The sequence below is a fragment of the Chaetodon trifascialis genome, chromosome 18 (genome assembly GCF_039877785.1).
Source record: "Chaetodon trifascialis isolate fChaTrf1 chromosome 18, fChaTrf1.hap1, whole genome shotgun sequence".
Lineage (NCBI taxonomy): Eukaryota > Metazoa > Chordata > Actinopteri > Chaetodontiformes > Chaetodontidae > Chaetodon > Chaetodon trifascialis.
Genome location: NC_092073.1, coordinates 5,964,411 through 5,992,088, shown reverse-complemented (window position 1 = coordinate 5,992,088; position 27,678 = coordinate 5,964,411). Strand labels below are relative to the sequence as shown.

At 40.7% G+C, this 27,678-nt stretch overlaps 1 protein-coding gene across 1 annotated transcript in view; it reads left to right on the top strand.

The window, feature by feature from the left end:
* LOC139346818 (collagen alpha-1(XXI) chain) overlaps positions 1–27,678 on the top strand; it is a 64,180-nt gene that overhangs the window by 19,848 nt on the left and 16,654 nt on the right. Inside the window, exons 18-25 of the mRNA XM_070986126.1 lie at positions 291–344; positions 11,327–11,380; positions 16,907–16,951; positions 17,040–17,093; positions 19,687–19,740; positions 22,076–22,129; positions 24,114–24,185; positions 24,673–24,708. Of these exons, the coding sequence (XP_070842227.1) occupies positions 291–344; positions 11,327–11,380; positions 16,907–16,951; positions 17,040–17,093; positions 19,687–19,740; positions 22,076–22,129; positions 24,114–24,185; positions 24,673–24,708 (423 nt within the window). The remainder of the gene's footprint in view (positions 1–290; positions 345–11,326; positions 11,381–16,906; positions 16,952–17,039; positions 17,094–19,686; positions 19,741–22,075; positions 22,130–24,113; positions 24,186–24,672; positions 24,709–27,678) is intronic.

Here is a 27,678-nt window from a genome sequence, read left to right as displayed (position 1 = left end):
TACAGGATGTGAAAGCATGAAATCTGAAGCATCAGTTTGTGAAAATAAGATGTAACAACATAAGCACATAAAGCCAGGTGTACAATAAACACTATAAACTGAAGTAAAGAGAACTGTTGTCTAATTCTGGAGGTTTGGCTTCCTCTGTACGTGTGTGTGTCTTTGGGATTTCCTCCTGTCACAGCAGTGTTAGCAGTGTTTGAAGTGGAACAGATAATTACTGTAATAGTGTTGAATTTGGCTGCTGATCCTCCACTTTGCATCTCAGAGTGTGTTTATTGTCCAACCAGGGGGAGCCGGGACTACCAGGCCCTGGCGGACTGGTTGGACCAGTGGGACCCAAGGTCAGTGCTTTCTCTCCACCAGATGTTTTAACCTGGCTGCTGGGATTTGATTTTCTCTCATTTAGACACAGTATTAGTGACAGCCAGCACTGATGCTGGGTGATAAGACCTGGCTGGCAATGATGGAAACACACTATTGTCTAAGGGTGTGTTCAGATGGAAAGTGAATGTGAATTTGACTGCTGGACTGTGAAGGTTTATTCACCTTGAACAGGGAGTAAAACAGCTTTACACATGTTCATATTCTGTCAGAGCACACCTTTAAAAATCATTGTACTGTGTGGTGGAGCGTTAAGATTTCCTTTAGGAGGAGATACAACAAGCAGAAATCCTGGTACTGGTCTTTAAAAGCATTTTGTCACGTGACATGTCTGCAAGAAAATGTGCACTCCAGTGCTTCAGCTGCTTCACAATGAAGCAATTACACAGCACAAATGATTCTAAATGAGAAAAGTTCCAGCCTTGATGCCTGACTGCACTGTGTAATGTAGCCGTCAAATCTTTTCTCTCGCCACCTTGAGGAGGTTTAAAGCCATGATGGTGCCAAGTACAAATTGTAGCACCTTGAGTCTATGAGATATCCAACTTTTGTTTTACATTGGTACCACAGAAGGAAAGTGAGCAGCTTCCAGCATGAAAGTGAAACAAACAATCTCTCAGTCAACATCTTTTCCCATGTGGATGTAAGACTATCAAACAGACTTGCATGCATGTAAAATCATACAGTACATCTGACAACACTCTCCACACGTGTCAGTTAATGGAATTAACACTACTGCTGGAGCACAGGCTCCATACATACATACTGAATACGGGATGTTCCCTTTTAACTTGAAAAGAACAAGTGGCTAACTGAAACAGCACATGCACACATCTGCAAGCATGTGAGCACGCCCACCAGCTACAAGTGTGCCATGCTATTTTGAGTCCTCTGTGAACTCCTTTGAGTGTTCTCCCAGTTTGACTCACAGCCACCCTGCTCAGTAATTTGGGACTCTTCCTGTTATCACAATAAACTACTTTCCCCAATAATCTGGAAGTGCTCTACACTAACTGGAGGGTGGTGGTACACAGGGCTCTGAAACAGCACACAGTTGGTGCCCATGTGTGGATGTTTTGGGTGGTGGTGGTGGTGGTGGTGGTGGTGGTAGTGGGAGTGTGTGTGTTTAGGAAAGACAGTAAGCAGCTCACTGTTAAGTTATTTCTTTAAAACACAAACTGCAGTGAACTGCAAACCAAATGTACAAGGGTGTACATTGTTTTAAACGGGGGAATGTCTCAGTAAATCACTCATATATGTATGTGGTAATACTAACATGCTAATGTTAAAAGATGACCATGCAAGGATGGTTAGGCATATTGAAAGAATCTTGCACAGGGCAATGGACTGTTCCCTACTTCCTATTTGCCACGCTGACATTGTCGCAGCAGGTGAAAAGTGCATATAGGACTGGCTGGACTGCCAGATGTTTAACTTATCGCAAGTTCCTGGAACACACATGCCATAAGACCAACAAACAGAATTTCTTTCTGCAATGTCAGGGAACATTTAACGTCCTAATGATAAACAGGAACAGAACACAGCAGCATGTGCTGTACTAATTGCTTATTGATTGTAATGTCGTGGTCAAAAGGGCAGAGTCTAAATGCAGACTTTTGCCTATTGTCTTCAGACTGGAGGCTTCGATCTGTCAGATGAAGGGCCTTTAACTGCGAGTTAATGGAGAAAACTGGCTTTATCTGTTAAATTGTGTTGTTATTGACATACATTCAGTTTTAGATTGACAGCAGACATTTCATGCCTGGTTGGATTAGACATTTTAATCACAGAGATATTTATTCCCACACTGATCTCTCTCTTGACACAATGCAAATCATATGGCATGAGATCCAGTGTTCCAAATTTCCCCCTGCTGGCCGGTTGGGAATCACCAAAGCCAACATATAAAGTATTTTGGCTGCACTTATTTGAAGTATTTTGGGTACATGTGTTAGTTTTTCTCTCATATTGGTTGAAGTCTAACAAGGATGTTTATTTTGGAGCAGTCTGAAGATAAATACAGCACAGGTGAGCAGAGAGCTTCACTGGTCTAACAAGGTTTCAATTCAGCTCCAGTACAAGCAATCAACTGAGCAAAGTGGTCATGTATTTCTCAGGCGTCTGTGAGGTGGAATCATTTTTTTTTTTTTATTTCAAACAGACGGAAATATCACACACGGCTTGATCAGAGAGAAACATGCTGAACAATCAGCTGTGGTTAAAGACTTCCACTGCTGTGCTTAAGAACAGGAGCATTTGTCAGGTTGTTCGGTTGTCCGGTGGTGATCTGACTCTGTTTCAGTACTGACTGTTCTGGTACTTTGTAAAAACAACAGGGTCCCGCAAAGGTAAATTCAGCTGTGTTCTGTCTTCTCATAACTAGAGTGATCCCAGCTTAAATGAAATGAATTCCTTGGTGACTGTGGAGTTGTTTTGTGTTGCAACAAATGATTCATTTTTCTTAAGTATGAAGTGAGTCAAAGGAGCCTTTTCTTATGATCTTCTTAATATAAATCCAATATCTCTTGGTACTATCAAGGCCAGAAACAAGCTGTTAGAGATTGGGGTCCAAGCCTCTTCAGTAAAAAGGACAAAAAAGTCTCCACATGTGTGGTGTGACAAATGATTTAAACTCATATGTCCACTTGCTTCAACCACATCTCAACCACCTAGCCTATCACAGCGCCAGTGTAACGGCTACAGTACGATTGTGAGGTCATGTCCTCGGTATTGTTTCTGGGAATATGGGATTTTGATGAGCTGAGGAGGAGTTTACAGTCTGCAGTTACCACATGGTGGATCTTTTTAAGGCCTATCCCTTGAAACACCATCAGGCCATTATGCATTGTGCATTTGCAGACAATAACATTTTTTAAGGAAGATGGGGTTCACTGGGAAACATTGGACTCACAGCTTAGATTTCCAATATCCTGACAACAGCCATGCTATTAGAGTGTTATTTTTAAAGTACAGATATCTTGTGACAGTGTTGTGGAAATGGTCTCATCTGAATATGGCCTGTAAATCCTGCTGTATTATAAGCCCGACATTACACCAGTTCCCATACAACTGCCGTGAGACTGAACACCCAGCGATAGTAAAGTTGTAAGAAAGAAATCCAGATGTGATTTGTGTCAAACCAAATTAGCTCCCAGTGTGGTCGCCGCCTGAGGAAACATCAACTGTAAAGAATTTCTGTCCACCCATCCATGACAGCTCCATTGAATGTTAATGAGGCCTATACTGTACAAGGCTTAAGGCTGTCAGCAGGGTCTTTAATCACGCACTCCCACACACACAGCACACATAAAACTCTCTCTCAGCAACATGAACATCATCCTTCAAACAATTTGGGATTTGATGTTTCACACTCAAGTGAAACGAGTTGGAAATGATCAGCTTTGTGGGAGATGCAGGTCTCTTATTATCAGAGTTTTCTACACCCAAAATTATGGATTTTCAGACGCAGCTGTGTGAGGTATTCGTGTCTCGGAGAGATTAAGATACTATATGCCACACATTCCTCCCCTTTAATTACTAATAGTAAAAGTGTTACCTGTTAGGGTTAGGGTTAACATTTGGAAACATAGTTTTGTGTTTAAAATGGGAATTTTCTGTTCTTCTGAAAAAACAAGACAAAAGAGATTCAACAGTAACCAAAGCAACATTATGCTTTAAATCAAATTCAATAAGCAAACATATGACAATAGAGCCCTTCTACAAATCAGAGGGAAGCCACTGGATCTATTTTTAACCCCCGTGCTTGTAATTTAGCTGCAAGTTCAGAGACCTCCTAACTACATGTGGAAGTTACAGCTTCTTCATCCTGCAGGCTGTTAGACCTCCAAATCATCAGTTGCTTACCACAAGTGCAGATGCACAGAACCCCCGAGGGGTCACATGGCTGAAGGAAACTACTGATGTGGAAAACAAATTAATAAACTGAATGCCATCTTTAGCAACAGATAAGAAAACTGTGAATAAAACATGTTTATTTGGAAGGAGGGAGCACTTCAGTGAGCATGTCAGTGTGTGTTTTTAGTAGACCAGCAGAGAAAAGCAGGATATTTTATTTAAAGTTTTTATATCATGCAATTTGGTATTTAATTATCATACAAGAAAGAGAGATTCATGAAGATATGTTTTTTAAATTAACTAATGATTCATTTTAATAAGTTAATTAATTAATATCTGACTTTGGTGCCCTGCAGTATGTCTGTAAAGAAAAACTCATTCTGTCAGAACAGTTTTAATGGTGGTACAACCACATAAAGATTCTTTGCTAGGTGGCAGTAAATTAGGTTGTGGGTTTGCTATATGGCCTAAAACCTCTGTATTTTAATGGGGATTTGGGGGTTTTAGCAACCTCAGGTCAGTTTACATTCTACACTCAAACAATGGCTGATTCCAGTATTTTTAGAATAATGACATTTCAGTATGACTGCTTATAAGGCCACAAAGCAAATAGATAAAGGATTTAGTATTTCTTCGCTAAAATTTAGTTGTTGGCAGCATGGACAAGGATTTAAAACATGCCATGTTGGGAAATAAAACAGTAACGCTTTATTTACAAGTCGGCAGTTTCCTATTAATTTCCGAAAGTTTCCTGGTACTGTTTATAGAGGATGCAGGCAAAGTTTGAAGATGGTTTTTCACGTTGAGTTTAGCTGCTTGAGGTGAGTTTATGAGTACTTAGGTAGTCAATTTCCAAAGAAAATCTGCAGAAAGCATAAAGTAAGAGTTAGATGAATAAATCTGAAAAATCAAATCTTTTTAAAAAAGAAAAGAGATGCCTGATTTAACTGCTGACTGCATTACTAGTGCACACAAAGGAATTTAAAGCTAATGCACCTCAACAGTCATAGTCAGAAACACATCTAACAACCAGATATTATATCCAAACACAATCGTAACTATTTCATACTGTTGATTCAACCAGGACAGATTCATGTACAACTAAAATTAAAGAACTTTCTGTCTGTTTTTCTATGTAGACAATGAACAGGCCTTTTGAACCCTGGATGGCCAAAAACAATCACTCTCGTTTCACAAGTGAATGAAATACCTCCAGAACAATAAATTATACTGAGGAGATGTAATAGCTGTATTATCACACATTAAGCTATTTAATGAGGTGATTAATCATGGTGATTATGGAGGCACATTAGGTGCTGTTTTACTCATGTAAAGGCTCAGAGTGAGGCAAATGAGGCACATCCCTTGACATGTACTGATGGCCCACCCCAATACACACACAGCTAAATTGCCGTTGCACAGTCATGACATGCTTCCTGGACTAGTGACATCATTTGGGGTTAGAATTAATCAGCCAAGTTTGCACTTGTTGACAGTCTGCTTTCTTTCTTCTATTTTCGTTATGGAGGGTGGACAGTTGGTCTTGTAGCAGTTGGCGGGTTTTCTAAAGGTTCTATGGAGGAGGAAAGGAACATGGTACACAAAGTATGGGGGTGGAATTATGTGGTCTATATAGTATGTTGACTTTTTCTTCAAATTTGACTTTCAGTCACAGACACGTGTCAACACATTGACTGTTTGTTGCATATGTCAGAGAGTTAGACTTGGTGGAGAAGGCTCTTTCTGGTCTTTGAGGAGTTAGTTAGTTAAATGAATGATACTAAAAGATTAGTGCATAATGAGGAAGGGCTTGTATAGGAAGCTGCAGCAGAGTATTATTTAGAGCAGTGGTTCCCAACCTGGGGTCCACGCCCCACAGAGGGGGGTGCCAGAGGTCACAGGGGGTGCACACAATTTTGTCTGCGCTGAGGTTGTGAGGTTACCAAAATTATATTTGTGCACATTAAATTTGTAAAATCCAAAAAACACACCCAATTGGATAATCAAAACTCTGTATAATGGATGGATTTTTGGTCCACATTTAAATTCATTAAGCTATTTATTACTTTTGACCTTTTATTTTTGCAAATAAAAGTTTGTTATTAATCACTTTATTCTTTTAGTGCTTGTATGCAGGTCCCAGTTGGGGATGGGGGGGGGGGGCTGGCTTGTCTTGGACACAAGCAAGGGGGGCTTCAAGGAAAAAAGGTTGGGAACCACTGATTTAGAGGGTTTACAATGGCTGCCTTATGCACCTGCATCAATATGATTGGACGTTACTATTTAGCAGGTAGTCAAACAGCCAATGAAGTGGCTGCTGCCCGTCAAGTAATGTGAGTGCGTGTTCAGTGCTCTGCCTGACCTAAAGCTATGCCTTGTTCATTTCTAATAACTGTTATTTTGCTGAGTCAAAACATATGTATAATCTTTCACACAGGTTTTAGCTTTGGTTTTATTTGACTCCACCCGCTAAAGTGGAGGGGAATGAGATTGAAGAATGGCATTTGAAAATTGAAATGGCGGCATCTCTTTCCGGGAACAATGTCCCCGTTCTTCTGCAAAATGCATAGGAAAGGCTTCCAACTGTTTTTATAGGGGCTATTTCCATGGTGGAAACTAGTAATTTTACCCAGTTGAGCGAACCAACCTCTTGACCTTCCAGGACATGTTGACTTTTTTATGTTGTTTTTCTTGAATATGATTTGCTGGTCAGATGGAACAACAGAAAACTTTCTCAATGTGTCAACATCTTGGAATGACATGGCTTCATACCCTGTATGCAAACTCCAGATATGTACAGCAAATATCCCTAGTTATGAGCAGGGGGACATACAGCATCAGAGACTTCTCAGACAAGCATCTCTCTAGCCACATCTTCCAGCTCCTCCTGTAATCCCTTCAGCATGCTCTGGGTCTGCCCTACAGGGGTCTCTTCCCAGTTGGACATGCCTGGAAAACCTCTAAAGGCAGGTGTCAGGAGGAATTCTTATCAAATGCCTGAACCACATCACTTGGATGCTTTTGACACGAAGAAGCAGCTCTTCCACTCAGAGCTCCTCCTGGGTGTCTGAGCTCCTTATTTTCCTCATCTCTAAGGGTGAGAGCTCAACCACTTGGCAAAGGAAACTGATATCAGCTTCACAGTGCGATTCAACTGGGTAAACTGGGCCAGTGGAATAACACACTCTTAGCTGAAGCCTCTTAATCAAAAACTGCATGCACTGTAGCTCCACTTGCACAGTCTGTTTATCACTGGGTTGATCTGCTTGCATCTTCATTTGATCTGACAGTGCTGTCATCAACCTAAATCTTGGCAGCATTTGTCTCTCTTGATAAGAAATTCATATTGTATCTCTCTCCCGCCTTCTGTTTTTCCTTTTCAGTATGTCCTGAAAGAATAGGATTAGGATGCATTGACTCCCAAAACAACATATACATACTGGAAAAACACATGGTCGCAGTTTTCGTACATTGCAAAATGGTTTGGTTAGCTTTAAGCAACAAAACTACGTGATTAGGAAAAGTTTAAATAAGTATGTTAGTTACATGGGTTCAGTCACCTACATAAGTTATGTACTCCATGTATGTGACACAAGTTGCATTATGTACACTAACTTGGTATGTTAGTTAAAATAAGTCATTGTTGACTCTTGGTTGCTCATGGGATACAAAGAGTGGTCATGGTGGAACAAAGAGGTGGCACGGTAGTAACGCTGTCGCCTCACAGCTACAATGTCCCAGGTTCGAATCTCGCTGTGGGGGGACCTTCCAGGACCTTCTAGCTGTGAGGCGACAGTATTACCACTTGGTCCACCGTGCCACCAGTAATGCTAATGCTACACCTGTTGACATGTTGGCCTAGTGTCCTATCATACCCTCACTTGTGAGCAAGCTGCTGACATATTTCAGATCCTTCTCTGAAGCCAGCAACTCAATCCCAACCCAGGGTTTGTTTGATCCTCTTATGAAAGGATCTGGTCAGACATACATACACACAGTTTTGTTATTGCATTGTTCTGCTCGCTGTCTTTATCTTTTATTGACTTTGCTTTCAGATGCCCCACCAGAATTCATTCAAGTCAAACAGTGACAGTCTCTTCAGTCTTAAACAATATGTGGCAGGGTAAAGTAGGGGATTAGTCTACTTACAGGACAGTGTTAGACTGGTCTTTGTGCACTTGTCTATTTTCTCTTGTTCTAGACATTCAGAGATTTATGTCATCTTGTCATTTATTGGGCCGTGGTGGGCGTCTTGGCTGTGTAATTATGAGGTCTGCTGCTCTTATGGGTCTATGTGCGTAGTGCGGCGAGACACTTCAAAAGAAAACAGATGCAGTGGAGAGCTAATTCAGTTGTTTCCTCACTGCCAACATGCAGAGATCTGCACTTAAAATATATGTTGGTGGGACCTGGTAATCTGTGTCTACAGAGAGCTTGAAGAGAAAGTGCTTTAAACGTCATGGTGTAATACTTGAAACCCTGCAGAGCACTGAACAAGGACTATAATTATTCCACAGCACCACCATGAATCCAGGTTAAGAAGAAGACCAGGTTTAAGTCAAGAGCCGCTCCAAAGAGGTGAACACTGAGTCAAGAGCCAGTCAACTTAAAATCACTCAAGAGGATTATTCATGCAGACACTGACGATTCTTAGTTATGTTACATAATCGTCTAAAAATGTTGGAGCATGATCATGTTTTTATCCATGTTGAGAATTCACAGAATTCTTTATTATATGATCATGTGGAGTTATTAATTTTTTCTGTACATAATAAAGCTTACATTTTGACCTTATGAGTCTACAGACAAGGATTTAGTGTTGACCTGTTAGATATACCGGGGCAGAGCCCTATAGCAGCTAATTTGAGATCCCTTGGTGGTGGTGGTGGTGGTGGTGGTGGTGGGGTAGGAATGAGGAGGGCAAAGCTGTAATGTGGCATACACTGCAATGACAGCAGAGAAGACAATAATAGGTAAGGTGGCTAAAATGTCCTTCAGTTAAGATGATCATTGGATGATTGCAACCCAATAAAGACACTGGATAATAGTTGAGTGGTGGAGTTTTAGTGTGACGACAAACAAAAGTGAACTTGTTAAAAGCTTTCTTACAATGACAATGCTAGTATGTTAATGAGAACCATTTAGATGTTTGTTTTTTTTTGCTTTTGTGAGTAGCATAAAGGGACTGCAGCTGCCATTTTGTTATGCAACCTTGTGTTGTGTACTTGTATGGAACATACACAGCAAACCACTCATCAGCTAGCATTCAGCTAGGAGGAGGTCAGGTCATATCTGAATGCATTCTTTACTGCAAGCTGACCCTGAACAACCCTGAGCGAAACCTGACACCTGAGGCTGCTGTGGGGATGGCTGCTACGGTCAGCATCATCAGTTATCTCCAGTCTAGTCTGTCATTTCATTTTAAGTCTCAGGCCTGTAATTTATGTGTGTGTTTAATTTCCTTTTGCCCGACTGATAAAGGTTTTGTGTGAAATGCTGCTGGCAGGCTTGAGCAAACTCTAAGAGGTACAATCACGCTACACTAATCCGTGCTGCCCTTCACTGTTTGCCTCTGAGTTTTAGAATTGATTTGAAGATTTAATCTTTTTTTTTTTATTTGAAAGCTTATCTTTGAAGTCTTGGCCCCTAAGCTGTCTGAGGATCTCAGGCTCACATGGTTAGGTTCATGTCCTCTTTAAAATTCCTTTTTAAAACCCATTACTTTAAACATCGTTGTCATTATGTTTTGAAAAATGCTCTATAAATTAATTGTTACCCTGATTACTGTAAGTCATGTTTCACTAGGGAAAATGAGTGGAAACACACTGATGCTTGTAATTATTCGTTCAATATATCGATGGGCAAAGAGGAGAGGAAAAACACTTTTGTTCTTCAGAGGAGTTCTCCTTTTTACACACTCGCTCTGGTCATTAGATTTTCCTTTTTTAAAGATAATAAGGGAATTTGCATGTGTTGTACAGTACACATGTGTTTGCATGTGTGGTGTGTGCAGGGAATATCATGTAACTTTACAAATGAATGGCTTGATGTCCTACAATATATTTTACAGCTTGTTTCACATGTTCATTGCCAGTGTCAGTGTATTACAGCGGTGCCTACTGGAACATGTTCACATACCGCTTGTGTCGTAATACATTCAACCAGCACAATTTAACAGTACAGAGAGGTCTGAGAGGAAAACCAAGCAGTGGATTTTGGTGTCTTGTGGATGGTTGAAACTTTATTTGCATGTTGTGCTGTGGCTTAAAATGTGTTTGTTTGTCGCTGTTCATTTTTGTTTTAACAAGCTTGCTGGCTTACTGCGAGATCTCTGACCACAGGACTCGCCACACAAGCTGGGGTTCATGCGTCAGTGTCACTGCCACAGATAAACTAACCACATGCCAAATCCACAGTTCCCTTAGATGCAAGTAGCACAGATAAACGACTGTGTGTGCGTGTGTGTGACAAACATATGATGCAAGGAACAAATGTTGTAAGCAGTATATGAATATAAACCATGGCCTCTTCACTGCACAGCTATATTTTTGCATAATGTGCTCTTGTTAAATCTGTTGCCTTTAACAATAGTAAGGACATTATGAATGCAGTATGTTTTAAATTTCAGATGATCCCATCTGTCTTTGCATTGCATCAACTGTAAATAAAGGACCTGAAAGTTTATACAGCACTTATGATTGACAATGCTGGCAAGAACCAACCATTAATTTAACCTAGAACAGACTTAAAGGTATTACAATGTGCAGATTAATCACATTTGCCTATATGCCAGCAACCAGCCCTTACTTCACTTAATAGCTTTTTCAGAGCTTTCAACCGCACCTCATGCTCTTCATCAGCAATTGGAAATGGTTCAGGTGTCATCAAGTCAAGGCAAAATTTGTCATAGAACCACACTTACAATACATACTGTACTGTATCTAAGTACATGCAGGTGCACGTATTTTGTTCAGTTGTGTCCTCTTGTGAATAAGTGAAAATGATCACACACTGATGCCATCCTGTGGAACTCATTCATCACACCACTTGTCCGGTGAAAAGCACTAACTGTCTGTTGTGTCCTCAGGGAGACACTGGAGACATTGGGCCGGCTGGTGCTCCTGGAGCTCAAGGTGCCCTGGTGAGTTGATTCGAATTATATGTTGTTGCCATATGTATAACAGAGGGCTGTATGAAGTGATTTTACAGCGTAAACGTGATATCGGTTAACTGTTGAAGGCTTCAATTGATTTTGAAACACTACTCTTTAATGAATACGCAGGAATTACAACAGTAAGAATTTTTTTTTAAGACCAGTCGTTTAATACAGCATAATTCACAAAGTGCTCGGTGTTATAGCTGCTGATGAATGCAGAGACAGTTGGCAGAACATAATTCCTGTTAACTCAGCATTCTGTGGATATAACAAGCAACTAGCTTTTAAATGGTCCCATAAAGGTTTGACGGAAAGAGTAATCAGGACATAAACATGAGAGCTCGGATTCATTGCTGCTTTTACACACTGCTGTGTGCTATGAACCTACTGGCCACACACACGCGCGCACACTCACACACACACTTTTGTACTTCAATCCTTGTGAGGACCCTCATTGACATAATGCATTTCCTAGCCCCTTACCTTGACCTTAACCAACACAACTACATGTCTGACCCCAACCCTAGCCTAAATCTAATTCTACCCGAACCCTTAAAACCAAGGCTTAACCCTCAAACAGCCCTTTGAAGGTGTGTCTGAAAGTGAGGGCTGGCCAAAATATCCTCACTTTCTATTTTCCACCTGTCAATCAGAGCTGCAATCCACCCTTTTAGGATTAGGTGTTATTGACTATATTTCTATTAATATCATCCACGTTGGAAGCTGAATGTTTTACAAAAACATTAAGTGAACCTGGTAGAAAAAAATATTTGACCTTATTTTACAAAGAAAGAAAGAAAGAAAGAAAGCCATATTTGTTTATTCAGCAATGTTTTTTTTTATGTTATCATAACTGCTTGAGGCTACAATCGGCCACTGGACACAGAATACTCGATCATATTAAAGTGGTTTCCACCAATTTTAAGCGTCAAAGTCAATTTATAAGTAATTGATAGTCCTACTCAGTTTGTGATAACGGCTGTATTCTGTTCTTCTGGTAAAATAACCCTGACGATGTTGTCAGAAGCTACACATTTATTACAGAAAAGCTTGTGTCACAGTGAACAACACCTCACACTTGCTCATTGCACTTGTGCCTGAAAAGGATCTGACTATAGATAGGATATATGTACTTTACCCACACACACACACACACACACACACACACACACGCACGCACACACGCACACCTAAACGACATCTGAGTTCCAGACACAGGAGGGTACATCCAGAGGGGAGTGATTAACATAAGTATGAATAATGTTCACACACTGTACTAGATTAGCAGTTTACTATATGTCCAAAACACACCTTTCAGTACTGTTGCATGGAGGTGGAGCAGTGGTAATACAGTGAAAGCTTAGTGTGTGAAGGTTGGGGTAATGGCTCAACGCGTTTGCTTTTAACATTAAGGCTCCTGTTTCACATGCCATCTCATCTTAGCAGTCCTAGTAGTCATTTTAACATGGGCGGCATATGTTTGCAGATACTTACATCTGACATGCTGAAGTAAACATCAAAGCAGGGAGCATTATGCCCAGCCCACAGTAAATGTACCTCACAGGAGATAAGCAGCACTGAGATGTGTGCAGCAGAATGTGTAGTAGATATATATTAATTCTAAATATACATACAGTTTTTGTACAATATGCTGATGAATGCAGGTCTGAATGCACTTTTATATCAGGCAGTGAAACAGACTAGACGGAAACACAAGTTTATTCATATGGAAAGTCTTCATTTAGTACTTCAAGTCGTCTTCTTGGAAGGACTGAACTGTTGAATGTTGTGTTCCATGTTTATGTACTCACACTTTTACATCCTGTGTCTGTAACTGTCAGACTGGTAAACTCATCACTGTCACATCCCACAACCACATACACAAACTTTATAGGAGGCGGTGTGTAAAGCAAAGCACACATACAGATCCACACATGCATTACTTGTATACACACAAAAACACTCACACAAACTGAGGAGCCTGTTTTTCCTGCCTTTGCTAATGACCCAGCCTTAAGTACTGATATCCAGACATCCAGTAACACTCTATTTAAAATGCAGTGGACACCCATGTAAACATATGCGTGTGAACACACTCAGGCTCTCATCGGTCGACAGTAGCAGATAGCATTGCGTGCAGAGCAGCTCCCCACTGCATCCCAAAGCCAGACCCTGCCCTCCTAATCAAGCTGATGTTTACATGGAACACAGGGGAAAAAAATCTGTGAATGCAGATTTTATCATTGTAAATTGTTTTACTATACTATATTGTCCCAGTTGTTATTGCCTTGTAACAGAGGCTGCATTAAACTGTCTCCACGTTCATTTCAGGCTGTTTGGTCGTCACACAAACTCAGACACAATCTGGTAAACAATGCTTGCATGTAGTCACAAATGCCTCCTTGAGTGAAGGATGATGAGCAAAGCTGAAAATATAATAACAGTAATAATACTGCTAATAAAAATATGGATTTGTTGACTCTCTCCCTCTTGGATTAGAGCAGATATTCTTTAGTATCAGAAGGTGGACAGACAGACTTTTTTGCTTGAAAAATATAACAAACAAAAAAAAAAACACTGATCAAGCATTTTATCACAAATGTGATGTCCTTATAAACTAAACACATCACTAATTAGTTCTTGCCCTTGAACATTTGTCTAGAAAGCCTCCTGACCGGCAGAGATACAATATGTTAATAAGATTTTTTTTTTTCTTTAATCGGAACTAAGCTAGAAGTTTTTCTGTGTGCTTCACTGATCACAGGATAAAATGTTCAAAAACACTCCTTTCTTCTCTCATTCAAAACTACCTCGTAGTGGCAGTTCGACACTTTACTCAAAAGCAAACAATAAATTCAGATTTCTGACACGAATCAACAGCTGGCAGCATCACTCACAGGTGTACTCTCACAGCAGCACAGTGCGCATTGTGACACGCAATGCACAACACGAGATATTACAGTCAATAACATGGTGGCAATTTTACCATATCTACTAATAATGTGACAAACTGCTTGTTATTTGAAACTAGAATGATGATCTTATAAAGACTTCATGACATTTGTATAACTGTTTATACTGTGTTTTCTTATGACATTAGTCCTGAACTGACTCACAGGTGTTCAGTCAAAAACATTGGTTAGTTTCTCGTCTCCCTGCCTCCTCTGGTCTCGTTCGTCTGTCGTCCTACCTTCCCCTGTTTTGCCCTCTGCACACCTCAGGGTGAAGGTGCGATGGTGTTTCGATAACCGGCATCTGCTGAAGACAGATCATATTTCCTCGCCGAGCCACCGACTCGCGGGTGTGATGATGAGAGATGGATGAGTGGGACGAATGTTACGATGCAGGGCCCGCTTCACTCTAACATTCGTTATCACCCTGATGCTGATGTGTTCACCAGAAAAACTGATGCATCTCATATTTCTTGTAACACATGGAGAGCTTCTCGGTTGCAAGAAGTTGAATCAGTGTTAATAGCCCAGTGTTAATCACAGTGGATCAACACTTAAATCTGATATTATCGTAATTCCACATCACCTTCACTCAGGATTTGACGGATCACTTTGATTAAATTAGAATTGTCTATTTGGCTGTTCTGAAATTAAAATGTAACATTGACTAACATCTTCTACAGGCGGATTTGGAGACCATGACAGAGAGTACATAGGAAGTCTTCAGAGAATAAGCCCCAATGTTGTTACTGAAGTAAAGCCACCATGTCAGACGCCCGCTGATATCCGGATCTGTCAGACTTATTTAAACCCCAAGGATTATACTTAGTTTACTTTATCTCACACACACATACGCATGCATGCATGTACACACGTACACACACACAAAAACATAGCAAGCTTATCTATAGAAGAATCATCAGTGCAGGTTCACAGAGTCTGAATCTAAAGCACTTTGATCCTCCAGTATGATCCATTAGTATTTGCATGACAGGCAGGGAGTCTTCAACAGAGCCGCTTTTCCAAAGCTCTTAACCATCACTAGATTATAGGCTAACATCTGAACATGACAGGACATCCCACAATGCGACCCCTATTCATATTGACTTAATGAACGTATATCCGTACCATTTCCTTCCAAACTGTGGGGATGTATTTGCGAAGACACGAATAAAATAGAAACAGACATTTCTCTAACTTGGGTACACATAACTGGATTGGCATTTCCATTAGTGTGTTTGGGGATGGATTTTGAATTTGAAAAGAAAGAAATGAATAGAAACAACAGAAATCTGAAAAAAGTCTCCATATTGCATAAAAAGGCTTTTTATCAATGGAAAGCACAGAGTGAGTACAGAGTGACAGAAACTTTTTTATTCAAATAAGTGATTACATTGTGAAACCTGCTTTGCATCCATGATTTCTTCAGCAGTACTGCCACAAAACGCCACTCCTGGAAATGAGGAGGTGCATATCAGTGGTTTATTGGCTAGACAGTGGTAACTGTAGGGCAGTCGATCATGCATTAATTCATTGTTTGGCCACTTGGGAGCTAAACTATGTTCACCAGCTAGTCTCTAACTGTGTTTGTCTGTTCGCCTGCTTTGGTGCTGAGCAGGTAGTGTACAGTGGATTTATCAGAGATTAGCTGCTACTGTTGGAAGTTGGTTTAATGAGAGTGATTAGACTCAACCAAAATAATAAGATGTGGGCTGTGAAGCCAAAACAGTGAGTTGAAAAATGCAAATTGCAGAGTTGGGTGATAATTCTCTGCATGTTCATCATGACATATGGAGGATGAGTGCTGCTACGAAAAACACATGTTCTGTCCTCTGCTATATATAGTGTTATTCATGAATAAATGGAGTGGCTTGTTTTGTAATTGGCTAAGTTACAGTTGTGTCTATAGATTTTTGATGATGCATTCAGGCCCACAAGTGTAAAAGGCTTGCAGTTACGTGCGTGAAAGAGGTCGAAGCTTGAGTGGTTGCAGCCGATAGACAGCTATAGTGGTTAAATTGATTAAAACATCGTAGCTTGACAGCTCATTCTTGACCTTGGAAGTAAGTGACAGGTCTTTCTTGACCGAATAAGTGGACATTTCATGAGGTGAAACTGTTTTGTCATCTGTTGTTTCCAAGTTAAAAAATAAGCTGTCAAGCTCAACTTTTAAGGCTAACACTGATGAGAAGTCAAAATGTGCTCAGAATAATGGAAAGTTTGAGCATCTACAGTAGAGTTCCATGGCAACTGAGCAAATTATGAAGACTGTGTGATATGGTGGAAAGCTCCAGAACAAGTGTGTAAATGGACCCTCAGTAGAACCATATCAGTCCCATTAAACAGCTGCACACAGACACCAAATGTTTTATATATATTCTATGATATATGTATCTTTATGTATCAGTTTTGTATTTGAAAGATAAATGTTGCATATTACAGTGCGTTTAAAGATTCAAAATAAAGATAAAATACTTCAAAGAAATGCCACTGAGACTGGCTTGAAAACTTGACAAAGACATTCCTTAATCTTGTCAATCCATCACTGTGTCGTCCACAGGGTGTCCAGGGACCACCTGGGGAAGCGGGCTCAAAGGGAGCTCAGGTAAGCTGTAACTTGAAAGTAACTCATCAGCATTATCAGTTACTTGAAGTCATTCCTAACAGATGCACTGTTCTTGAATGTCTTTTAGGGAGAGATGGGGTTGCCTGGGCCACAGGGACCACCTGGAATAGACGGAATACTGGTTGGTACAAGCACGCTTTCAATTTTCTTAAACATGCTGAAATCTCAAGTCAACATTCTGCATGACAGTACTTACTTATGATACTCCAAAAAAGTTGCACTGAAAGGTTTGCCTGTGAAAAGTCATCAAAACACATGTTGATGACCTATGTGGGCTTTGATGATAACATTTTGTGTCCACCTCCAGTATGAAATGATTATTTGATTAAAGTCTTGCTCACACTGGCACAATTCATTGTGGGTTGGCCAAGGGCAAAGACAAAAGGTAAGATTAAAAAGACACGCAGAACAGTGTGAGTTCAAGTGTGACCCTTTGGAATAGCGAGCATTTCTGCCATCATCCTACAACCTACTTTGTTTGAAGCATATTGAATTCTTTACACCCTCATGGTGTAGCTCTTTGCTGGGAGGTAAAAAGAAGCAGCTGGCAACATGGAGGTAGCACATGTCCCTCCACCCCTCTCAGCCAACAGTAGAGTTAGCAATGACAGCAGAGGGAATTCAGTATTCCAAATAGATAGTAAACAGAAAAAAAATCCCCTGTACCAATTGGCAGGCGAGGAAGGACATTTGGTCAAATTTTGTACAGTAGAAGGGGCCCATACAGTCAGTTCACATGGTTTTGCACAAGGAATCACGTTTCTGATCCTAATTCCTGTCAATGCCTGCTTGGCCCACATTTAACTCTTACAGGATCCACACATTTAAAGCATATTCCCAAATGTAACCTATGAGTGGAGAACAGGGTGCACCTGTTTTCACATTAGCGATGCAGTCTTATCTCCTGTGCTTGAATTCCACACACAAAACTACTCACATTACCATCACTGCAGTCGGCTCGTAACGAGATCATTAATTTAGCGCAGGCACCATATGAGTCCATTTGGTTTATTTAGCAATGCCATTAAGGCAGTGAGTGCTTGTTAATTTAGAACTAAAGTCAGATGAGTTTGTGTGGGGTTATGGCTGTATACACAGTAAGGGCACCCCCCTCTGATAAACAAGATTACACTTGGCCAGATGCAATTACAGCAGAGCATTGTGAATAGGCCTCCATGGTAGGGTAGTATGTCTATAGCTATGCTGCCCTCTTCTGGTCATAGTGAGATAGTACAGATAGATGGAGAGAAGAGTAAGTGGAGTTAAAAATGACTGGAAAGGCATTTAACACGCATAAACAAACATACATTTGCACTGTGGGACCCTGTTTAGATCGACTGGTGGATGGTCATGGAACAACATATAAAACAGAAAATGATTCAGTACATTTTCTGTGTCCTGATCCAACACCGATGCAATGAAACTTAAATTGCTTTGAATATAATAATAAAATGGAATTGTTTCAGTTCAGGTTTAGTCTTTTATTGGACTGCACCTGCCTCATACTTTCTCTGTGGCGCATAAAGCCTTCTTAAAACCAATTAAACAGTGGTGTAGCCTGCTGCATAGATCCAAGTGCACAGAGGTCACCTTTCCACAACCAGAAGCTTCATCTTTTAGTCTTCATCCCCCTCTTCCCATTCCTGTCAGTAGAACTGAACGCTGACATGACGTTATGCCTGCAGTGGGTCTCTGACTTATCTGACACACACACACACACACACACACACACGCACGCACGCACGCACGCACGCACGCACGCACACACACACACACACACACACACACACACACACACACACACACACACACACACGCACATGCACACACACACACACACACACACACACACACACACACACACACACACACACACACACACACACACACACACACACACAGGAGGAGGTAGAATGAGCCATCCCTTGTATCTAGGCAACCACATACAGTTGTGTGATAATAAATATACATAGAAGTCAAACTAATTGTCAGTTGACCCAGCCAGCACCAATCAAGTTTGGCATTTCAAATATGCATACTGGTCTGGCTCCTTATTAATCAGTACACATGCATTATTTCTCTTTGCTTGAACTGGTGTATTTCATGATCACTGTTTCTGCAACAAACCTTCAAAGTGTTTGATACATTGTAAGCTTTTTCACTATCTGAAGGGGCTCAAAATGTTGTGGCGCACATGTCAACATAAATCATTCAAACCTAAAGCTTTGAAATCTTTCATTTCTAAATTGTGAAACTGTTTCATGTTCATAACAACATCAAGAACATATGCTCCCACACACTGAATAAACACACTAGCTAGTTAGCGATGTCTACAGCTAGCTACACTGCTGTCTGAAATCATGAACCCATTGTTTTAAAAAAGACTAAATCACTAAAAGTGCTAAATCTGCAAAGTGTGCAAGTGTGCAAACGTGGATATGCACAAATTTGTACATGAGTGTGTGTGTGTGCGTGCGTGTGTGTGTGTGTGTGTGTGTGTGTGTGTGTGTGTGTGTGAGTGGACCTGAGCCATCTCATTTCTTCCTCAGTGCCTTCTGACTAAGCCGTCACGCACTCTGTCACATTCAGCCCAAAGCACTGTCTGTCTCTTTCATCTCATTCTCTCTCTCTCCTTCTTATTCCCTTCCTCTCCCGTCCCGTCCCTCCCCTCCCTCTCTCTTTCCCTCTCTCCTCCAATATCTCTCTCTGTCCAGGGAATCCAGGGGCCCCGGGGGCCGCCCGGAGAGATCGGCCGAGATGGTCCCAAGGTCTGTGCGTTGAACGTTATAATTAGTTATTATGCTAATGGCCTGCTGCTCCCCAACCACTCGGCTATTCTCAGCCTGTTCTAATGTTGTACCCTCCCTCCCTGTTCTCTTGATGTTCCCGTAGAGAAAACTGCATTTTGCTGAGAGGGAGTCAACTTGCTTGGAATCAAATTGTAGGTGTTTCTGAATATGTGATAAATGCCATCCTGGCAAGGACAGGTCATATTCGGACTATTGGTGTTGTATACTTGTTTTCGTCTCCTTCAAAGAGCAAGTTTTACTCTTTTAGACATTTATGCCAATTGAGGTTTTAAGATATTTTACTTAATTAGGGGCCTAGTTACAGATTGAAGGGGTACTCCAGTGATTTGTTAGTGCACTTTTGCAAAGTTGGGGGATTTGCAGGAGACAAATTAAAGTAAGAATTGTCAAAATCAAAGCTTCAAAGCTGTGGTATCCTGACTTTTAGTCCCAAAAATCTGCAAAAATGAAAAATAACCTTTATCTGTAAAGTCAGTGGAGTGCCCCTTTCAGGGTTCTGTTTCTCTTTCCAAAGACTAGCACAAGAGGCAGGAGGGCATGTCATATTCCCCTGACCTTGAAATGCACATTTCCTGTGACTTTGGAATCTGTATACAGAGTGCAGCACAGAGATGGAAGGAGGGGCGGGAGTGAAAGATAGGAGTTTCACGCATATGAGGGTGAAAATTGGCTCTTTGACATGCTGAGGATGAGGAGCAGGCCTTTTCTCAGCAGAATGGCAGTTGATAATTTGGAGATTCGATCAGTTCGATCAATAAGCATACATAATTAAACAAAGACTTCACGTAAATAAACACTTTTAATGATGCACCCTAATGAATGTAGTTAGTTTTACAGCTGTCTGTACAGCAGTCTGTACTGAGCTGAGGATCTTGGGTGATTCTTTCCAGTATGTTTTGTCGCACCTGCTTTTACACCTGCATGGAAACTTCCCTATCAGCTTATTAAATCCCCACTGAAGACTGAGGGCTGTGTGTTCCATCTGTAGCAGGTAATTGGAGATGGAACACACAGAACAGCACTATTACACACAATGATCCACCATGGTTACCTTGATTAAATCATGCAAAACCACCATCAGGCTTCTGCAAAATAACTGCTGCAGATCTGCACAAGTTTGAGTCTGTCTACACATCAACAAACACCAGCGAACAGGGAGCAACACCTGCACTCATCATGCAATCATTCTTTTTTAAAGTACGATAAATTACTTTATTATTAATTGGTATCAAACTAAAGGCAACCAGCACACAAACAACTGGTGGAAAGTACAGATACCTAAGAACCGAACTTCAGGACAATCTTCAGGTACTTTTGATGCGACTTTATACTTCTATTCTACACAACTTCTATGGGATTTCAGTGGGAAATAGTTTACTTTTATCTCACACCTACTAGAAACTGTGCAGATGAAGAGTTTAAATGCAAAATATAGGGTAATGTGTTTATTAAATACGATGCATTATGTGTATAAGTAGGTATAATCAGGTGCTAACTCACCTAACAAATGTGTCAGTAATAAGAATCCAGCAATGTAAATATAATAATATAATGGTCTTAAATGGACCACTTAACAAGTATTTCAACTTTTGATACTTTATGTATACTTACATAAATAAGACATTTACTTTTAACATATATTTTTACTTTGCTTTACTGCTAATTTTACTTCAGTAAAGAACCTGAAGTCTTCTTTCACCACTATCAAAAGCACATTATTCCCTTATGTTGTTCTAATTTCATTATAGCCTGCAACAGACTCACAAGCTGGACATCACAACTGTGTGCATCATTAGTAACAAAATAAAAATGTGTATAACATTTAGAAAACCTAACCAGGCTCCACCAATGTCAATTCTGCTTTTGGCAGCACAGCATGTTGCCTCTCTGGAGCTCTCTGTCTGAATGGATACAGCAGTGTACATTTCATAAGCTCTCTCTCTTCTAAATTTGTTGATCTTTTTTCATGATGCACCACTGTCATACCCTGTGTGGTTGGCACAGTTGTTTACCAGACAAGAGACCAATAATGGGACTGGCTGAGAGGATAATGATTAATCACTGTATACTGTGATTTATATTCCACATCAGCCAACCTCGCTCTGCGTGCTGTGCTGCACCTACATGAAGGAAAAAAGCAGCTACTCTCACATCCCCTCACTGATGTGTGTGCTGGTCTGTGTGATCGTTCAAATAGAGCCCTGAGATTTGTGTTAAGGATTAGATTTAGCAATGACCGTAGCATTGTCAGACAAATGTGGTGTGTGTGTGTGTGTGTGTGTGTTTAATTTAGGGGATGTCTGGAGATCCAGGGGTTGCTGGTCCTATTGGTCCACCAGGCGAGAAGGTGAGTGGAGCAGCAGATTATCAGACAGATTACACTGTTTTCTATACCCTCTGTCTTCACTGTTTTCTGGCATCTTCCATTCCCCTGTTGTTGGTTTTTTTTTTTTGTCGTTTTGCCTCTGTGTATTTTCCACAGTGCATTAGGCATTATCATACCTAGTGTTGCTGGATGATTGTTTTTTGACCAGCTATCTGACCTAGGTCGCTGAAAGTGAATCTCTGATTAAAAGCTAGAGTAGGTAATGTATTTCAGAAGCATTTTTTGTTATAGTTGATGAAATTCTCTTCCTGACAGCAATCAATCCATCTCAATGCTCTGACGAAATAGGGTAAAAAAAAAAAAAAAAAAAGGTGGCTATTCCAGGCCTGTAATAGGCTCATCCAAGCAGTTTATTTATGTGTTTATGAAGAGAACCGGTCTTCTCATCACTACTCCTCTCTCCATTACTCTCTCATGGACTCATCTTCCAGCAGCAGTCAGGCAGTACATGGGTTTTTGGGGACTGGCATCGGAGGGAAGCATGAAGGGAGAAGATGGGATTTCTTGGTTCTATACTTTCAAAATTTGCCTTACTCTCGCTGGTTTCTCCAACGTTACCAACTCCAGCTTCGACACATGTCATTTGTTTAATCCATGCACAAATTCGATTTGTAGCTTTAAAGGTTACGCGCTGTAAGTATTTCTTGAGGAACAACAGTATATCCATCCAGCCTGCACTTGTGTGCAGCCTCTCCAGCTGTAGTGTGGGTGGGCAAATACAGTTGCTGAGAGCAGGTTTTGCTTCTGGTCTCTTTACACATGATTGTTTCAAACCTGGCAACCTCATTGTGACAACACGATTTCGAAGATTTTCAGCACATCGCTCCACCATAAGCTTAGGACAGAGGTTGTTACCCCGCTGTTCCTGGTCCTTATGCTAAGCTAGTGTAATTGCCTCGCAGCTCTAGCTCCATATGATGTGCAGACAAGACAGTGGTATCTATCTTCTCATCTATCTCTCAGCAAGAGAGCAAATATGTTTACTTTCCAAAATACTGAAACATTCTTTTAAATAAAACCGAACAGCTTGAGCCTTCATGTGCCTCTCCATGCAGACTCTCTGCTACGATTGTCTGTCCTTTAGCCTCCACTTGCCAAAAACATGTACACTATTTGCACCTTTACTCCCCAGTCCCAGCTCGTATATACTCACAGCACATAAAAATTCAACATGGCTGTCGGATTAGTGAGGGCACTACTAACTCCCCCCGAGGGATCAGGGTGCGATCAGGGTGACAGCTTCTGCCTTTTCTCTTTTTAAACCAGCATCATTCTCTGTGTCCTCTCATCCTTTCAGCCCGCTCTTATTTCACCAGTCTGCAGTGAGGATCCTGCTGATGAGTGACAGCAACCCCCTGAATGCCACTTGTTTATTAAGTGACATATTTCTGAGCAATTACGCCCATAAATGTCAACCATTGTGGTTTAAAAGAATCCGAGTTGTCGCTGTCATGCTACAGAATTACAGGTGACCTTGATTATTCTGAAGGTGCTGTCCTTTAAAGCAGAAATGACTTAACCTTTTTTGGAATGATGATTTCATGAATAAAAGAAAGCTTGAAAAGTTTTCACTCAAATGTCTTCCCAACCCATATTTAACCAGTCTTGATTACTGGCTTGGAACATTTTTTGTTCACTGCAGCAGTCTGGGAAGTTGTCACATGGGATAGAATAGACAGCCACACATACACAAACACATATACCTGGAAACAGCTCAAGTTTGATATTTTGACAACTTTTTTAATATTTTATTTTTGTTCTTTCCTTTCATCTGTTGGATGAAGATTGTCCCTTGTTGAATTTCAAACAGACTTGATAGTTACAACTGTTTTCCATCTCGTGTGAAATAAATGGGGCTACTTTGAGGAGCACCACATCATATGAGACTTTTCTTCCCTTAAACACCACCCATTGATTTCCACTCACCAATCTATTACCTTTCCAGGGGTCAAGAGGGGAGCCAGGTTTTCCAGGGCTGCCGTGTGCCATGGGGCAACCGGGGTTCAAAGGTTACATGGTGAGGGTCAACTCAAATACTAACAAACATGAACAAAATAAAATAAATGACCTGCGTGATTTTGCTTGGATTTAATGAAGTCTAACAATTGGCAACAAAGGTGACACTTTATGAATGATTCATAGCTTTGGCTGTCAGTTTGTACATTTACATGCTGTACTCCAGAAATGTTCACAGTTTAACACAATACATGCTTGTTAATGTATTATTCATATTTTGGTTAGATGACATGATTAACGTGCTGCTGAGGGTTGTCCTTCACACTTCAAAAGCAGTATGCCCAGACACATAGCACCTGCAGTACAAGCAATCCTAATGTGGATCAGTCTGGTTAACATGCTGTGTTTTGTTTTCTGTGCAGTATGCTGTCAACTTTTAGAATTCCTCAAACAGCATTTTGTTATTTAGATGTCCTACACTGTCAGTGTCTAAAGAAAAAACCTGAATCTACTGTAAATTGTTCTGATGTTCAGTGTTGTATTTTTAGGGGGAGAAAGGAGAGACAGGATCTAAAGGACAGCAGGTATTGTTTCTTCACACGTCCACCAGAAAGTCATGTGCAGATCTTCATGAGAATATATGTATGAGTTAATAGTTCAGTCGCACAGTTCCCATATTAAAATCTAAAACTTGATTAAGAATGAATAAACCATTAATTTAGGTGCTAATGATCGTATCAGTGTTTTTACAATGCTAATCCCACACTATATAATAAAAACACAGATCAACCAGTAACATCGCACCACACTACAATGGCTCATTTTATTGTAAAATAAAAATAAATATAATGTTTACATTCAGTGTTTCTCACCAAAATGTGAGGTCTAACAAACGTGTTAACTGCACCAGTTACTCGTTTTCTTCTACCCTCTTCCTCCATCTTTTGCTGACTCATTGCTTGCATAGCACATAACTAACAACCTACAGCCCAACGTTAACGAAACCAAGGAGCCGATTGATGATTTTAGAAAAAAAGAGGCAAAGACACACACCGCTGTATACATCAGTAGAGATGAGGTGAAGCAGCTTTAGATTCCTGGGAATCAACATCACTGAGAACCTGTCATGAACATCACACATCTTCACCCTGGTAAAGAAAACTCATGAATGACTGCATTTCTGAAAGAAACACAAAATTCCCATGCCACGTTCTTTTTATAGAGGAGCAGTAGAAAGCATCCTGACTGGAAACATCACAAATTAGCATGGTTTATGCTGATTTGGTGGTCAAAATGGCTGCAGACACCGTCAGTACCATCTATTGCTGATGTCAGTAGGGTGATGCGCCTGCGCAGAGCCCAGAGCACACTGAAAGACAATATCCACTGCTGCACCACAAGACTACAGAGCAGCTCCTTCCCTCAGGCTAGGAGACTCCTCAATTCTTCCTCCGCACTACGCCATAAATAATACTTTATTTTTATGACTTATTATTTATTCATCCATTTATATATTTTTTGTTTTGTGAGTAACATAAAGGGACTCCAACTTGCATGTCATTATACATTCTAGTGTTGTAGAATGATAAATATATGAACCTTGCACCTTGTAGCTTCTACATTGGACCTTGAACTGTCAGCAGTAATGTGTGCTTCATTTCTCATGTCCTTGTGCACTTGAATGTGTGCTGACAACAGCTTGCTTTCACACAGTACTGAAACTGAAGCTGAAGTGGTCCAAGCTAACAATTTCTCTCAATTTCAGTCCCCTCACTTCTAAACTGCATAATATATATGTGTGGGTTGCATGTGTATGCGTGTGTGTGTGTATGTGGGTACAGAGAATAGATAAACATCACATGGGCAGATGCATTCATACAGCACACCAGGGGCCATTTAATGATTTGATGAGTCTGTTAATGTAAATCAAATGCCCTGGCCTTTACAGTCAACAAATCTCATCCAAAATGAAGACCTATGGGAGATTTTAGAGTTCAGAGACTTGGAGAATCAATGCCAATGAGTAATGAAGCTGTTCTGGAACACCTTGACATCAGAAATAAATTACATGAAAAAAATAAAGAATATCTTATTTACAACACTACATTGCCTCATTCTCTGAACACCACAGGATGGCGACTGTAACACACAAGCTGCAGGAAGTACACTGTCCCTCTGAACTTATTGATACTTTGCATCACGTAAACGATCATCTCAGTCCCAACCAGTATACAACTCGTTCCTTCAGGATGTGGCTGACAATACACATGGCCTATCAGTTGTTCGTGAAAATCTTGACATTGATTTGGGGACAATGACATGGTTGGATAGACATCTAGTCTTCTTGTTAAACATACTGTCAAATTATATTTACTGTTTGTCAACTTACATAGTATTATTTACTTTGAATCTTGCTACTGTAGCATAACGTTAGCTTTCTGACTCATAGCTGAGCCGAAGGGTTTTATGAACTGAGTGGACTATAAGTATCTCCTGTTGCTACGACATGTCTAAGGTTTGTCCTATTTACTGGACTAGTGAGCATGGTCTAACTCATTATTTTCTCGTCCTCTCATTTTCCTCTGTCGTCTGCTACCCAAGGCACTCTCTTAGCAGTTGATCCAGGCCGTCATCCTGATGTGTGCATTGATACTCCTTGTTTCATTCTGGATTGTGATGCTGACACTCACTAATCCTTGCCCAACCTCTTTTCATTGGTCATAGAGTCTCATTTGGTTATGGCTGACCTCCTTGCATCCTCATTATGGCCCCTATTGGCTTGTAGGATACCAAGGTACATGTAGCTGTCCTATATGTCTGCAGTCCTGCCTTCTGTTAAATTCACCCCTTCTGTCTTGATCATCTCCCCTCTCTTTGCCACCATTTGACCACACTTATGTAGGTGTTGTTCAAGTTGGTCTGCCTAGTCTTAGAGTCTTGGGTGGCCAAGCGATCATGGAGTGTTGTTGGCATTTGCTCTTATGTCCACCAGCCACTTGGCACCGTTGTTGTGTGATGCTTCTTTCCTCCATATGTCCTTCCAGTATTACTCAGTTTCAGCTCTGGGTGGGTCTGTTCTTGTGCTGTTATTCCATTGTCACTGGGACTACATCCTGGATGGGTCTTTGGAGAACAAGCCTTTTATTCTCATGGCCACTGCTTCTCTAGAGTATCTCTTCAGCTTAGGAGCTGTGAGTCTTTGTTTGGAAGTCTCTAGAGCCATCTTATTCCCAAGTATCCCCACAGTGGAGTTCATTGGTTTCCATGATGGTGGTGGTGGTTCTGGTCTTAGGGATAATGAGTAGAGCAGTATTGTTGCAGGAGTTGCGTCTGGGGATTGACTGTGTTCAGTCTGGCTACAATTTTCATCCTCATCTTAGTGGATGCAGCTGGTGGTGGGGTATCATCTAGTTCTTTAACACTGCTCTAATCTACCTTTCTGATTAGCCAGAGGTCTAGATGAGGTATGTGGCCAGGATTTTGAAAGTCTCTAGGTCATGAATTCCTTCACCTGCCAGAGAACTGATGAGATATCAAAAGATAATCTCCATAAA